Source organism: Ziziphus jujuba, chromosome 10 (assembly GCF_031755915.1).
Source record: "Ziziphus jujuba cultivar Dongzao chromosome 10, ASM3175591v1".
NCBI lineage: Eukaryota > Viridiplantae > Streptophyta > Magnoliopsida > Rosales > Rhamnaceae > Ziziphus > Ziziphus jujuba.
In genome coordinates, this window is record NC_083388.1 from 28,698,856 (window position 1) to 28,713,377 (window position 14,522).

Below are 14,522 nucleotides of genomic sequence, written 5' to 3' on the forward strand. Positions count from 1 at the left end.
ATAATAATTTAATGAATAAATTTGAATTTTTATTTTCACATGAAAATTTAATAGGTTGTAATTAAATTAATTAAATTTTACATAAATACGATTTTAATATAATATATTGATTTTCCACGTGACTTTCACCTCCTATCAATGTACACCATTTACCTTACGATAATTTCTTTATTTTAATTTTTATCATAGATTTGAAAATATGGTAACAGCTGATTAAGGCATAGAGGTACGAGTAATAATATGCATGGCCATTTTATTTTTTTGGGGTTTAAATAGAGGCAAAGAATACTTGATCTCCAATCCATTGTACTCCCATCGAGTGGATTGGACTCGATTACAAGAAAACTAGCTAGATTCGATTTCAAATTAGGATTCTGAGAAACTACTTTCTAGTGTCAACTTCTTTAGACATTTCTGGTGTATATTCCTCCACAATTGACATTGGAGAACCCTTTAGACTTTCATTTGTAATTTTAAACCGAACGAAGCCTTGACCAACAGGAACAGTATGCGATCATTGGATCCTCGCGTTAAAGGTATTGTTCATATCTTCAATCCTTGATCCTGTCAAATTTTGCCGGTTGATCTGGTTCATTTCTTCATTTTTCCCTCAGCTTCATTTTGCCTTCTTGTAAAGAGTACAATTAAGATCTATTTTCGACATAAGTACATACATTATTCCCATTAAAGATAATTGGATGTTCTGTTACCAATACAAGCAATTCAGATGCGAGAATCCATAATTTTTTCACATTTTATTTTTTCTTCTCAAACTCAATATTAATAAACGAATTATAATAATAAACAAACGTTCTCAACTACAATGCAATGGGCTGTGTTTGACAAAGCATGAACCATAATCCTTTTGAGCAACTGTTGTTGCAGATAACATCTTTCAGACTGAAAATACAATATGTATAAACCAATGTGCACAAAATTACATTTTTCCCGGTGTCTCTTTTCTTTGTGTGGAGCCGGTGGAATAGAGTATACATGGTCAAAGCTGATTGTGGTAACTGTAAAGCCAAAAGGGAGAAAACAAAAAGGGATTGAAACAGAAAATCACTCTCACCCATCTTTTTCTGGGTCATGGGGCAAGATAAGAGCACAAGTTGGCGTTTGCAAAGGTCCTTCCCCATTAAAACATGCCAGTTTGTGAAAATCACAGAGTAAGCTAAAGAACACATCATGGTGATCTCAGGGATTCCTGTCGTCTAAGAGGGATGCCTTCGGCACCAATAAAACCATCCCCTTCTGTATGCTTAGGGAGTCGAATGGGTAGAGAAGTTGTTGAACCTGTATTTGTTTTGAAAGTAGTGTTAATGCCAAAACTAAATCAACTTGTATTCCATGAGGAGACAGATCCATAGAGCCAAGTACAAGCAAATAAAAACAGTTCAGGTAAACATAAAGAGAATACCATCAGCCATATCTTTCGTTTTGTGAAGAAGAAATGTTCCCGAGAGTATAGTCACAAACCCACACATTTCTGTCACTACCTGGGTTGGACTCTGCCTATCCCAATCCTAAAACAGAAAATCAAAATGAACAGCACAAACTCAATGTCATCACTAAGAATTGCAAATAACAATTGGCAGCAATTACGTATGCTAAAATATATTATAATAATAATTTCACATGTTCACAGTATTTAAACATCTTTAAAATGTCTTCATTTAGATATCAGCTTAGTGTAATATACAATATCATTATCGTGTACGTCGATTAAAAGAACGAAAAAGCAAATTGATCAACATGCTTCAGCTAGAGAACATAATACGGGCCACAAATTGCAGTGGGCACAACATATTGGGGCATTGTATTCGAGGATCGACCACACTGTCTATTAATTTTACTGAGGATGCTATGCCTTGAGAACGTTAGATTCTCTCTCTCTCTCTCTCTCTCTCTTTCCATATATGTATGTATATAACAGAAATTACAGTTTTGTATAAATTTTGAGAATGGTGATATAGCTTTATATGGTGGTATCTTTACTTCAGTCATACATATATGGAACAAAAGAATACATAAGAAAATAACAGTCACAATAACTTTCTTCTAAAAAATGAAACCGGCCAGAGGGCCACTCTAATTTCTAAAAATAAGTTCCTGTATTTTCTCAATAAGAAAATCAACCAACAATATATGGTCATTGATTTAAAAAGTTCCATAATAATTCCATTTAAAAGATGCAAAACTTCTTATAAAATATAGTAATGAAAGCACAGTAATGAACCAATGGTACCTTAAACATGATAACACTGGCCAAAATAGTTAGCGATGTGAACATAACGTAGTATATAGGAGAAACAACAGCTGTGTTGAAAGTATCAAGTGCCTGCAACGGAAAGCCAAATTATTGTCAATGTTAAAAAAAAGTCCATTTCCAGGTTAGACTTTGAACATGAAGACTGTGAATATCAACTGGGAAAAAAAAAAAATATTCAAAATAAAGGAAAGAAGAAGAAGAAAAATGCAAGGGGGGAAAAAAAAGAAAAGGAAGAACCACCTTGTTCAAATAATTCATTTGGGTAAGCACACACGTAATTACAACAATAGTGAAGGCCCAAGTTTGGGGATATATTAGTTGATTCATTCCAGACAATGTCAACTTCAAAGCAATGCCAAGTGCTTTAACACTCATGACCTGTCAAATAACACCCAAAATATAAAAATACTTTGAAAGGAGATGACATAGGAAAAGTAAACTCGATAAAAATAAATAAATAAATAAATTAAGAGTTACCGGGAACCAAATAATTATACATACCGACAAAGAACCTACAAGGGAACATACTCCAATGTAAACCATGATATGTGTATGGCCATATTGGGGGATAAAATGGAATATGAGTACAAATACAGCAGTTATGACTAATGCTGCATACCAGAGGAAAGCTGCCAAAAAAGGTACAAATATTAAACATTTTTCCCTTAAAAAGTAATTAACAAAAGAGTAGAACACAGTAAAACATGTAACACATCAATCACCTGGCTCCATGGCAAGATCCCAAACTTCTTTCACAGATTCAATCTCACGTTCTTGAGGAGCATGCAAAACAATTGTTGTAGAACCCACAACACAAAGAATGCAACCAAGTACTCCAAAAATATGTAGCTTTTCCCGTAAAATAATATGTGCAAGCGCAGCACTGCAAAATAATAAGATGCTTAGCATTCAACACTGAAAAATCTGTACTCTTATGCATCGTATCTTTAACATACCTGATAATAATGCTGAGGGCACCGAGAGGAGTTACCAGTATAGCAGGTGCAAATGCATAAGCCGCAAAATTGGCAATTTCCCCAACAATCACTGTCCAAGTTGCATCGAATAAGAACCTTTGTTTTTTTTTTTTTTTTTTTTTTTTTTGGGGGGGTGGGGTGGGCCGGTGGGGTGGAGGTCATTTTTAGACTAAATTACAACACCATAAGCAACTTAAACAGCTAATGAAGTAGAACTGAATGATTCGTTTTGACATCAGTTTTGTCAGTTCAGGTGCATACTTGTAGTTGTAATTTGAAGGTGCAGAATTAAATCGTATTGCTTCCTGACAGAGGTAAAAGAGCAACTAAACGAGCAAGAGACTGCTACAATTATAGTTAATCAAGCTTTCAAGTGCTTTCAATTCTATTACTTGCAAGGTTAATGTCTAACGGAGTTCAGTTAAGTTGAACAAATCTCTTTAAACATACTGTACCACCAAATTTACTAAGAACAAGAAGAAAAATATAGAGCTCACTTGTTATCATGCCCACCCACCAAAGCGGCTCGTATAAGTAAGAATATCCTCCAACTCCTGCATATAAAAACCAATGAGATAAATTATTATGCAAATTAAAAGGAAAAAAATACAATAATATTTTATTGCAATCCAGTAATAGATAAGCACATTCAGGAATGCACAACACAAGCATTAATATAAGGCATCAAACAACTGCCGAAATATAGTCAAATTGGCAATAAACATTTACAAACTAATGCAGTAAATACCGGAGAATCAGCAAGTAAGACAAAATCAAGTACCGATAAAACCTCCACACACACACACACAGAGATATATATATATATATATATATATATATACACATTTTAAAAACAACATACTAGACATGGAAATAGCAAACTTTATAATCCATAAGAAAGCACATCGAGATCAAGGTGGGGGATTAAATTGTGAGAGAGAGAGAGAGAGAGAGAATGGTGGAGAAATGCAAGCATTACCGGCCCTGATTCCAGAAGCGCCCGCCTTCTTCAAGCCCTTCTTCTTGACAATGAAGCTGGCGCCGATGAACAAGCTGGAAGAGATAGCAAGAACCAATCCTTTGATGTTGTCGGAGGACATGGCCTTATAAGAGTCCTTCCAGCTGGTAGTCGCCGCCTGAGCCGTCGCCATGGAAGGAGTAGAGAGAAAAAAGAGAAAAGAAGAAACCCTAGGCGGCCTAGGTCATACCAGTACCACCACCACCACCACCGCCACAACCATTGGGAGGAGGTGGAAGTGGAGGAATTGGATCTTTGATTTTTGGATGATGAAGAAGAAGAAATTTAACAAATTTGGTTTGGTTTGGTTTGGGTTTTTTTGTCGGCGAGTTGGCGTTGCGGTTGAGTTGGTGGATGACAGGATACAGCTGTAGAGCGGAGTTGGATCAGAGGGAGAGAGTAGATGTGGCGCGCTTGGATTGGCCGTAATTTTCTAAATTACCAGTATAACGACTGCACTCCGACTATGGTCGATGACTTCTACACTCCATCCTCTTGATTCTCTTCCTTTTATCTTCTTCTTTTCTTTCAATTTTTTCCTTTCTTTCTTTTTTTGGTCCCAAAAATAAAAAACACCTAAAATTAAATTAAATAAATATACAAAATTATATTGAAAATACATAAATTTTGGGGCTGATTATTCTATATCACTTTTATGATTGCACCCAATTTTTTATAAATAAATTTAAAGGCTCGGCCTATCATCTTAATTCATTAAAACATACTAGTTTCCCTTTTTTTCAAACCGATATAACTTCTTCTTTTTTTTTTCTTTTTCTTTTTTTTATTTTTTTTTTAACATTTTATAGATCAGGATCTGAGAGTTCCCATATAACTAATATACATAGTTATTTAAAAATAATAATAATAACATGATGTATAAAGCAATTATTTTTTTTATTTTTCTTTTGAGAAAAATGTGTGCTTTTGATTGGCTCTGTGGATTTTGAATCGTGAGAATCAAAATAAATAAATAACAGATATAGATACTCTATTTTGGAGAATTTCAAAATTAACTGTAAATAAGATATAATCTAAAGTTTATTCCTTGGAAGGAAGAAAACTATCAAAAAAGAAAAAAAAATAGAAGTTTCAATTCATCTAAGAATATTTAATAATCTGCGCTAGTCTTTTTTTATCTGTTTGATTGGTAGTAATCGACACTAATCAAGTGCTATTGTTTTCAAACAGAGTCATTTTATCTTTCTGTTTTGGAGTTTCTCCTAATTAATTTTGTGGATGATTTTCAAAATTGAGTTGTTTAGTGAAATATGTGTCTTATACAAGGCGAAAAATCATAATTGTGGCCATAATTAGGTATGAATATGAAGGTGAAATATTATATGGAAATAGAGGTTGATTTTTAGATGTACTATGAAATTGATTTTAGAGGGGCGGGAAGGAAAACAGTCGGCTCATAATTAAGACAGAAGCATATAAATATGTGCAAAAATTTAATTAGCACGGGGTTAAAATCGTAAATAACAGTAGTTTACGAGATTTAATTGTGAAGAGAAGATTATAATGAGGTCTTGGACCGATACGCTATGGTCTGGGTGTGCACGCGCCCTGTACACATAAGCAGAAGAGATAGAAATGGAAAGCTTTGTTTTCGATATCCACAGTGGAAGAATTGATAAGGTGTTTGATTCGCTGTCGCTTGTACATATATATATATATATATATTAAAGTAATTACTGTAGTATGATAGATTAATCATCAGAAACTCCAAGCTGAGTTGAAACACTCGCTTATATATATATATATATATATATAGATATATATGTGGCTCTAACAATCATATCCTGTTTCTTGTATATTCATACTGGTTGGATTGGAAGCTTTCTTTCCATTCCTCGAGCCTGCTCTGCCTGTGCTTGAAGACATCATCGGCACAAGTCTGACATCATGTACTAGAAGGTTTAAAATGTCAATTCAGGAAGCATTATTAGGGATGGAATTATATTATCTTTGATCTAAAGAAAATAAGGTTAATCGCACTTAATATCCTTTAATTTTAAAGTTTTGCGGTATGAATTTTTTGTTTAAAAATCTACCATAAACCTTTTATTTATTTTATTTTTTATAGAAAAACTCTTGATTTTTTTATTTATTATTTTGTGCATATTGATCAAATTGGATATAATTCTAATCCACCACTTTAGTTATTACTTGTGTATTAATAATAATCCTAACTATTCAATGTAATAAGATGTGGAACCATTAACATTATCTTAATCTCATTTTTCATATCACATTGAGTGGATATACTTGCCCAATATAAAAAATAAATAATTAAAAATATGATGAGTTTTAAAATTAAAAACTTATATTGTAAAAATATGAAAATAAATGGTACTAAAATATAATAGACCTATAAAATAATTTTAGATGCCAAATGATGAAACAACCACTATCATGCATTTTTATTGTCTCATGGATACCAGAAACCTATAACCATTGCCATCAACCAAAACGCACTCATACTGCTCATCATATCTCCATACAGTAAATTCATTTTTTATCTTATGGTTAGTTTGATTTAATTGAAATAATTTGTACAATAAATTAAGATAGATCGTACTAGTTCCCGTTGTTATCTCGGATGGTACCATATCGCAATATTGCCTGATATAGGATTACGGTTTAATGCATATATGATATTATAAAGAGGTAATTTTTTTTCCCCATAAAAAAAAAAATGAATCCTACTAGTATATCTATACCTATATATAATTTTTTTAATATTTTGATATCTTTAAATTATTTAGTTTGAGATAATAATAATAATAAAATTTATTAAAAATATTATTATTTAAAAAAAAAAAAAAGAATAAGCTAAACTTAATGACCAAACCAATGACAGTTGGTTCAGTTTAGTTCGATTCTTCTATCGATTCAATTCGATTTATAAAAAATAAAAAGTAAAAAATTTGTTCGAATTAAAACAACACACACTCCTATTTATGAATGCAATTCCCTTTTTTAATTATAATAAGTTTAATATCATCCACAAAAAATATATAATATATAATACTCAATTACTAAATTTATTATTATTAAATTTAAAAAAAAAATTACAACTTCCTCTTATGATTAAAATTAAAAATAAACCAGTAGAGATTACCAATTGCCAATTTATACTTCTTCTAACCAAAAAGAACTTCAAAAAGTATGTCCATAATAGAAATGGAGAGCTTTGTTTATAATGAGGTCCTGGTCCGATACGCTATTGTCTGGGTGTGCACGCGCCCTGTACATATAAGCGGAAGAGATAGAAATGGAGAGCTTTGTTTTCGATATCCACAGTGGAAGCATTGATAAGGTGTTTGATTCGCATATATATATATATATATATATATTAAAGTAATTACTGTAGTATGATAGATTAATCATCGGTAACTCCTAGCTGAATTGATACGCTCATTTATATATATATATATATATGGGTGGCTCCGACAATCATATCATGTTTCTTGTAGATTCATGCTCGTTGGATTGGAAGCTCTCTTTCTATTCCTCGAGCCTGCTCTGCATCTGCTTGAAGATCATCATCGGCACAAGTCTTACATCATGTACTACAAGTTTTAAAATGTCAACTCAAGAAGCATTATTAGGGATGGAATTATCATCTTTAATCGAAAGAAAATAAGGTCAATTGCACTTAATATCCTTTAGTTTTAAAGTTTTGAGGTTTGAATTTTTTATTTAAAAATCTACCATAAACCTTTTATTTATTTATTTTTATTTTTTTATAGAAAAACTTTTTATTTTTCATTTTGTGCATATTGATCAAATTGGATATAATTCTAATCAACCATTTTGATTATTACTTCTGTATTAATAATAATTCTAAATATTCAATGTAATAAGATATGGAACTATTAACATTATGTAAATCTCATTTTTCATATCACATTAATTGGATATACTTGCCCAATATAAGAAATAAACAATTAAATATGGTGAGTTTAAGATTAAAAACTTATATTGGAAAATTATGAAAATGAATAGTACTAAAATATAATTGACCTATAAAATAATTTCAGATGCCAAATGATGAAACAACCACTATCATACATTTTTATTGTCTCATGAATACCAGAAACCTATAACATTGCCATCAACCAAAACGTACTCAAAATGCTCACCATATTTCCATAAAGTATGCAATCCACTCTCTACCCCCAACTAATATGCTAGTCTTTTTTGTTTTTTTGTTTTTTTTTTGGTAAATAACTAATATGCTAGTCTATTCATTTAAAAAGTAGTCTCCCACAAATTCGTTCAAAATAACATATAATATAGTATTTCTAGGCTTTATTTAATGACAAAATTATTAAGAACATATATCCAAATTTTGTGTTTAAATGTTGATTTAAGAGTGAGTACAAATTAATCTAGATGGATCCAACGAAATTGGTTCAATTCATTTTTTACCTTATGGTTAGTTTAATTCAATTGAAGTATTTGTACAATAAATTAAGATGAATCGCACTAGCTCCGTTATTATCTCGGATGGTCCCATATCATAATGGCGTCTGGCACAGAATTATGGATTAATGCATATATAATATTATAAAGAGACAATTTTTTTCCCCTATAAAAAAAAAAAAATGAATCCTACTAGCTATATCTATACCTATATATGATTTTTTTAATATTTGATATCTTTAAATTATTTAGTTTGAGATAATAATAATAATAATAATAATTAAATTTATTAAAAATATTATTATTTAAAAAAAAAAAAAGAAGAAGCTAAACTTAATGACCAAAGCAATGACAGTTGGTTCAGTTTAGTTTGATTCTTCTATTGATTCAATTCGATTTATAAAAAATAAAAAAGTAAAAAAATTGTTCGAATTAAAACAACACTCACTCCTATTTATGGATGCAATTCCCTTTTTTAGTTATAATAAGTTTAATGTCATCCACAAAAATATATATAATATATAATACTCAATCACTAAATTTATTATTATTAACTTTTTAAAAAAATTACAACTTCCTCTTATGTTTAAAATTAAAAATAAACCAGTAGAGATTACCAATTGCCAATTTATACTTCTTTTAACCAAAAAGAACTTCAAAAAGTATGTCCATAATAGATAATTATGTCCATAATAGAAAATTGAACCATTTTAATAGTGATAAATTACTCTCATAATGATGAATAAGCACAAATTTAGGGGTTGAATATTGTTGTATATATGATAAAAAAAAAAAAAGTTCTTGAATATAGCTTATCATTTATTTTATTTTATTTATTTAATAATAATTATTATTTTTTGTGAATATACAGCTCGTCGGTAACGACGAGGGAAAAAATATGTAGAAGAAAATACAAAATATGATAAGTGGAGGGGTAAGTAAAAAAAATTTCCAGAAAAATTACAATATGAGTGGCTAGTCCTAGTGGAGGAGAAATGAATGATTACGCATATTGTACAAACAGGGGCCGCGCGGGAAAGCATTCGAGTTTTGCCTCTTTCTCAGGTCACAGACAGTGCCGGTGTTTGCCTTCAAGTTCAAACTTGAAAGCGCAGTCTCTTTGTGTGTGTGGAGTTTGGGTTTGGCAACTTCAAGTCCAAGTGCGCAATGTCGAAGTTCGAGTACCCCAGGCTCTCTAGCGCAGACATTGTAAATATACTCGCCGAGTCTCAGATCATCTCCATTTCCGACCACGATCTCCTCAACCCCAAACCCGAGTTCGTTTCCGACCTCTACGCTCGCATCTTGATCTACCTCGACTTCCTTCCCGAGTAATTTTCCTAATCTTAAACTTAAACCCTTTTGCTTTTGCTTCTTGCCCATCCGAAAAACAACAACAACAACAAAAAAGAGGGAGAAAGGGAAATTTCTGGGTTTTTTCTATTTTTTGGTGAGAAAAAAGTATGAAGGAATTTTGATAGAGGCTGGTGGGTATTTTTATGCAGGGAAGACCATGGGCAGGTAGAATTTGCTGCTTTGGAGCAGTTTGAGAACCCAGATCTTCACTTGGATTCTGTGAGGACCATGAAGTTGTATAACAGGATAAAGGAAGTGGTGGCCTCGGTAGACTGCCCTGTGAGATTTACCCTCAGAGATCTGATTAAACCAGATGCCAATCGGACTGAATATTTTTTAAGCGCACTTCTCAATTTCTGCCTCCACAAGTAATTTCCCCAGCCTCGTCTTCTTCTTGCTGAATACAAAATGGTTGCGAGTATTGAGCTTTATTTATTTATTTATATTACTTTGTTTTAATTGCAATCTCAAATCTCAGAGAGACAAAAATGGCACTGCTAACACCAATTGTTGATCAACTGACCCTTCTTGAAGAGCAGCGCAAAGGCTGGGAAGATAAGATTTCTGAGGTATTTTTGGTTTAAAAAAAAGAAAAAAAAAGAAAAGCAGGTTAATTTATACGATGGTTGAGCATCCATTTAAGTAAATGTTTGCACTGCAGTTGAATACAGAGATTGCAGGGTACAATGAAGCAAGAGAAAGGGAGTTACCTCTTGTTCAAGAGGTAGATTCCAAAGTTAAAGAATTACGTCAAACCATTGCAAGCCTCAACAATCAACAGGCCTCGCTCAGAGTCACTCTGCGCAAGTTGAAAGATAACTCTGTAGAAGTGGATGAGAAGGTCTCGGCTATATTGTGTGCTTCCGCATCTAGTAGTATTATTTCCTTTTAAGTCAGTAACTCAAGTATTTCCCAAAAAAAAAAAAAAAAAAGAAAAGAAAAAAAAAAAAGGCCTTTTAAATGCTGTTTGTTGATTGGTGTTATTGTTTAGAGGTTGATGTTTAATTAAGAATGCTGATAGTTTCAAGCTGTAATAGTTGACAGGAATACATACGTTCAGTTAGCGGGTTATGGTAAATTGGTGTTGATTTATATGCATAGGCATTAAATTTTGATTGAATGTAGCTACCTATCATGAGATAACAGGTGTAAAAGTACTAAACTCAAACTCATGAATCATATATACTTGAAGAAGTTCATTAACTATAGTTTAATGCTCTATAATATCCACATCTAACTGAATTAGTCAACATAGAATTCCTACTTAGTTTATGTTTTTGTCCAATTTGGCTGCAATATTACCAAGATGGTCTTCACAGAGTTTTCTACTATTTTATCTGGCTATTGTTTGAAAGGCAGCCTGGCTGAATGGTTACATATTTGTTGTGTCATTCGTGTGTTTGTGTGGTAAGTAACTGACTTATACTCTTTTGTATATTTCTGTGGCCTTAGTTCATTTATTTGCTTCTTTTCTTCAGATTTCTAGCGCTGAATTTGTTTTGGTACAAAGTGTCCAAGAGAATGCAAATTTACGTTCAAAAATTGTTCAATCACCAGATAGATTGCAGGTACGATTTGGAATAAAGTTGTGTGATTCATTCTATATGCATCATTCTTGTTGATAATTCCATGCATAAAGGCTAATTCTGCAGCAGTCAGTTGCTAGTAAAAGAGCATAGTTTACATTTAAATGAGAAAGTTCTAAATGTGGTTTTAGTTCTAAATTATCATATGGTGGAAACTATTATGACAACTTTAATATTATATGTTGTTTTTAAAATTTAGGCTCTTTGATATAAATTTTGTTCCATTGTATTTGATTAAGTTAACTCATTTTTTGATTGGTTTGAACATCTGTTGTGTTGTTATAGTTGTTTTCATGGTTTGGACAAAAGATTTCACTTTCTATATCATGATCAACATATAATAAGATGTCTAAATTTTTTCTAAAAAGAGAGCTTTAGAGGAAAAGAAATCAGCTCGAGAGGAGGCAAAAAATACAGAAAGATTGGCAATGCAAACTTTTCAGGAGAAGACTGCCGTCTTCGAGGTTTACACAAAGGTAATATATTGTGAACTACCATGTTGAACTTTCGGTGTAATTGTACTTACTGTTCATTTATGTAGAAAGCAGGAGAAATTTCTAGTTCTAACTAACAAAAGCAGATGTCTATAAAGTTTGTAATGGTGTTGGCATGCCTTTGATCACCATTTGCATGTGTGAGTTAAGATATATAATTAACATAATATCATAGCTCCCCTTTGACAACTTTAATAGTTTGTTGAGTTATCTCCCTGTGCTTTTTCTCAGGTTTTCAAGAAAATGGCGAAGCACTTCGGCCAAGTGCAGGCTATACAAGAACAGGTTTGCAGATGGTGGCCTTGTCTTTTGATGTTGTTCCTTTTTGGAGGATATCAGTTTTATCTTGCATATGAACTCTTCTGAGGTTCCAAGGCTTTTAACTGTTAACAAGCCTTACACATTCAATGCTATATTGTATTGGATAATAGTTTTTAAATTGGCATCTTTCACAGGTAAATTCTGTTAAGTCTGTTGATAAAGACTTGAAGGTTTTAAAAGCTAAACTAAGTGATGAGGGAGTGTCGGACAAGACACTTGAAGCTAAAAGGCTGGAGTGGCAGGGAAAAGGTAATGCTTTCAATCCTTTCAATCGATATTATTTAATCTTATTTATTAGTTTTGTTATGATCTGCTAAGTTCCTATTCAAACAGCTAGTTTCTAGGGCTTAATCCAACCCCAGTTAATTGCGACAAGAAACAATTGGGTATTATTTCCCAAAAAAGGAAAAAAAAAAAAAAAAAAAAGAGGAGGAAGAAGAAGAAGAAGAAGAAAATGAAACAATTAGGTATTTCGAGCTTAGTGCCTAAAGCCTTTCATATTTTCCAGTAAATCATTGGAATGAGTTAAAAAGACAGTTAGACAAAGAAAAAGATATCAAGTGTGAGGAGGCTACTAGAGAATTTAATAATGTGAAGCTGGAGGTGGAATCCAGGAGGCGTGAACTGGAAGCAATGCAAAAGAATGTTGAAGCCATGGTAGCAGAGGTACTTGTTTTTGTTATCTTGTAAAGTAGGCCAAACTCTTTTGATCTCCTAGAGTTTGATTCTTTTAGTCTGTTGTGCAATTAATAGGTGGATGCTTTTACTTCAAATACTGCATCGGTGGAAGAATCTGGAGCAGCTAAACAGGATGAATTGATTCATAAATGTGAGGAGATTATCAGAGAGGTATGCTACCTTTGGAATGTATACCTTTGGAATGTTAGTTTATTCAACTAGCTTCAAAATGCATTTCTTTTTAATACTCAATTTACTCTAGGTTTTTTATCATTTGGAAAACTCAGCTAACTGATAATCTGAAAGTATGCTTGATTGATAGCCTGCTGCCTTAGGCGTTTGTTAATTAAAATGTTTCAAGTTTGACTGATGTTTTATGCCACTTGAATGAACTTTGAATGGCTCAAATGTCTGTGTATGTGGGTAATTGCAGTTTCATGAATATGCAAGTAGTATCATGGATAAGCTGAAGCTGCCTGTGATGGATGGGGACCGAAATGTTGAATAAAGCCCATAACTTAATTATGGTTGTAATTAGTCAGAAAGTAAAAACACGACACACTGAAGGGTATGCTCCAGCCTGCTTTTTGTACATAAATTATGGTCTTCATCTGTCTAATTCTACTTCCTTAGCGCCAGACTCCTTGACTCTGGTACACCAGTTTATGTTTGGTGTTAATGTTTTCCAAAATCCATGAATGTTTCGTTGGATGGCTGTAACTTATTTAAATTCTTAAGGAGTTTGCTTTTTAAATTTTGTTTTCTTGTGTAGTGCGTTCGGGATTTGGGATTACTTTTTAATCCATGCTTTCGTAATATTTTATTTTATCGTTGTCATGTTAAAAGAACTGATTCTTAAAATCTGTATATTTGCTAATTTGTACCGAGTAACACTGTAAATTCATTTATGTGACATATCAGTCAAATTACTTTTTTTTTTTTTTTGGTAAATATATATATATATATATATATAAATATATTTACCAAATGTCAATTAAATTACTTGCTCTCTCAGGAAAAAAAGCTTAGGAGTTTCTGTCATCTATCGAAGTCAATTTATTAACGACCAAAAAAACATTTATAAAGTAGAATTTCAATCTACTGGGAGTTGAAGTATTAAAGCGAATCAATAGATTTATGATGATTCTGTATTGCACTTTATGAATAATTAAGATAAAAGTAATTCTGTTTCCTTTTTTGAATGCATTTAATTGTATTCAACTGCCTCATTTTTTTATTAATAGATAAATACAAAATAAAAAAAAAGATAGAGAAGATTAACTAATAAAACAAAAAAGAAATAAAAAAGCAGAATATTTTATTGTACTAAAATAAAAAGCAGAATTTGGCTGGTTAATAAAGGTAGTAAATCTTCGAGAGAAAATG

General features: G+C 32.0%; 2 protein-coding genes across 2 annotated transcripts; one reads left to right on the plus strand and one right to left on the minus strand.

Moving 5' to 3' along the window:
* Positions 1–728: 728 nt before the first annotated feature.
* Positions 729–4,831, minus strand: LOC107403387 (probable magnesium transporter NIPA4). Its single transcript, XM_016010265.4, has 9 exons — positions 4,229–4,831; positions 3,747–3,803; positions 3,229–3,319; positions 2,995–3,155; positions 2,774–2,901; positions 2,513–2,650; positions 2,249–2,341; positions 1,421–1,526; positions 729–1,296 (listed from the first exon to the last, which is right to left on the minus strand). Exons 1-9 carry the CDS (start codon positions 4,398–4,400, stop codon positions 1,187–1,189), a joined length of 1,056 nt encoding a protein of 351 aa, XP_015865751.2. The 5' UTR covers positions 4,401–4,831; the 3' UTR covers positions 729–1,186.
* A 4,827-nt stretch (positions 4,832–9,658) lies between these two features.
* LOC107412547 (kinetochore protein NUF2 homolog) lies at positions 9,659–14,074 on the plus strand. The gene is made up of 11 exons (XM_016020337.4): positions 9,659–10,032; positions 10,207–10,425; positions 10,536–10,626; positions 10,719–10,898; positions 11,536–11,625; positions 12,012–12,119; positions 12,369–12,422; positions 12,593–12,707; positions 12,967–13,124; positions 13,212–13,307; positions 13,570–14,074. The coding sequence occupies exons 1-11, from the start codon at positions 9,869–9,871 to the stop codon at positions 13,642–13,644; spliced, it is 1,350 nt and encodes a 449-aa protein (XP_015875823.1). The 5' UTR covers positions 9,659–9,868; the 3' UTR covers positions 13,645–14,074.
* The last annotated feature ends 448 nt before the right edge of the window (positions 14,075–14,522 follow it).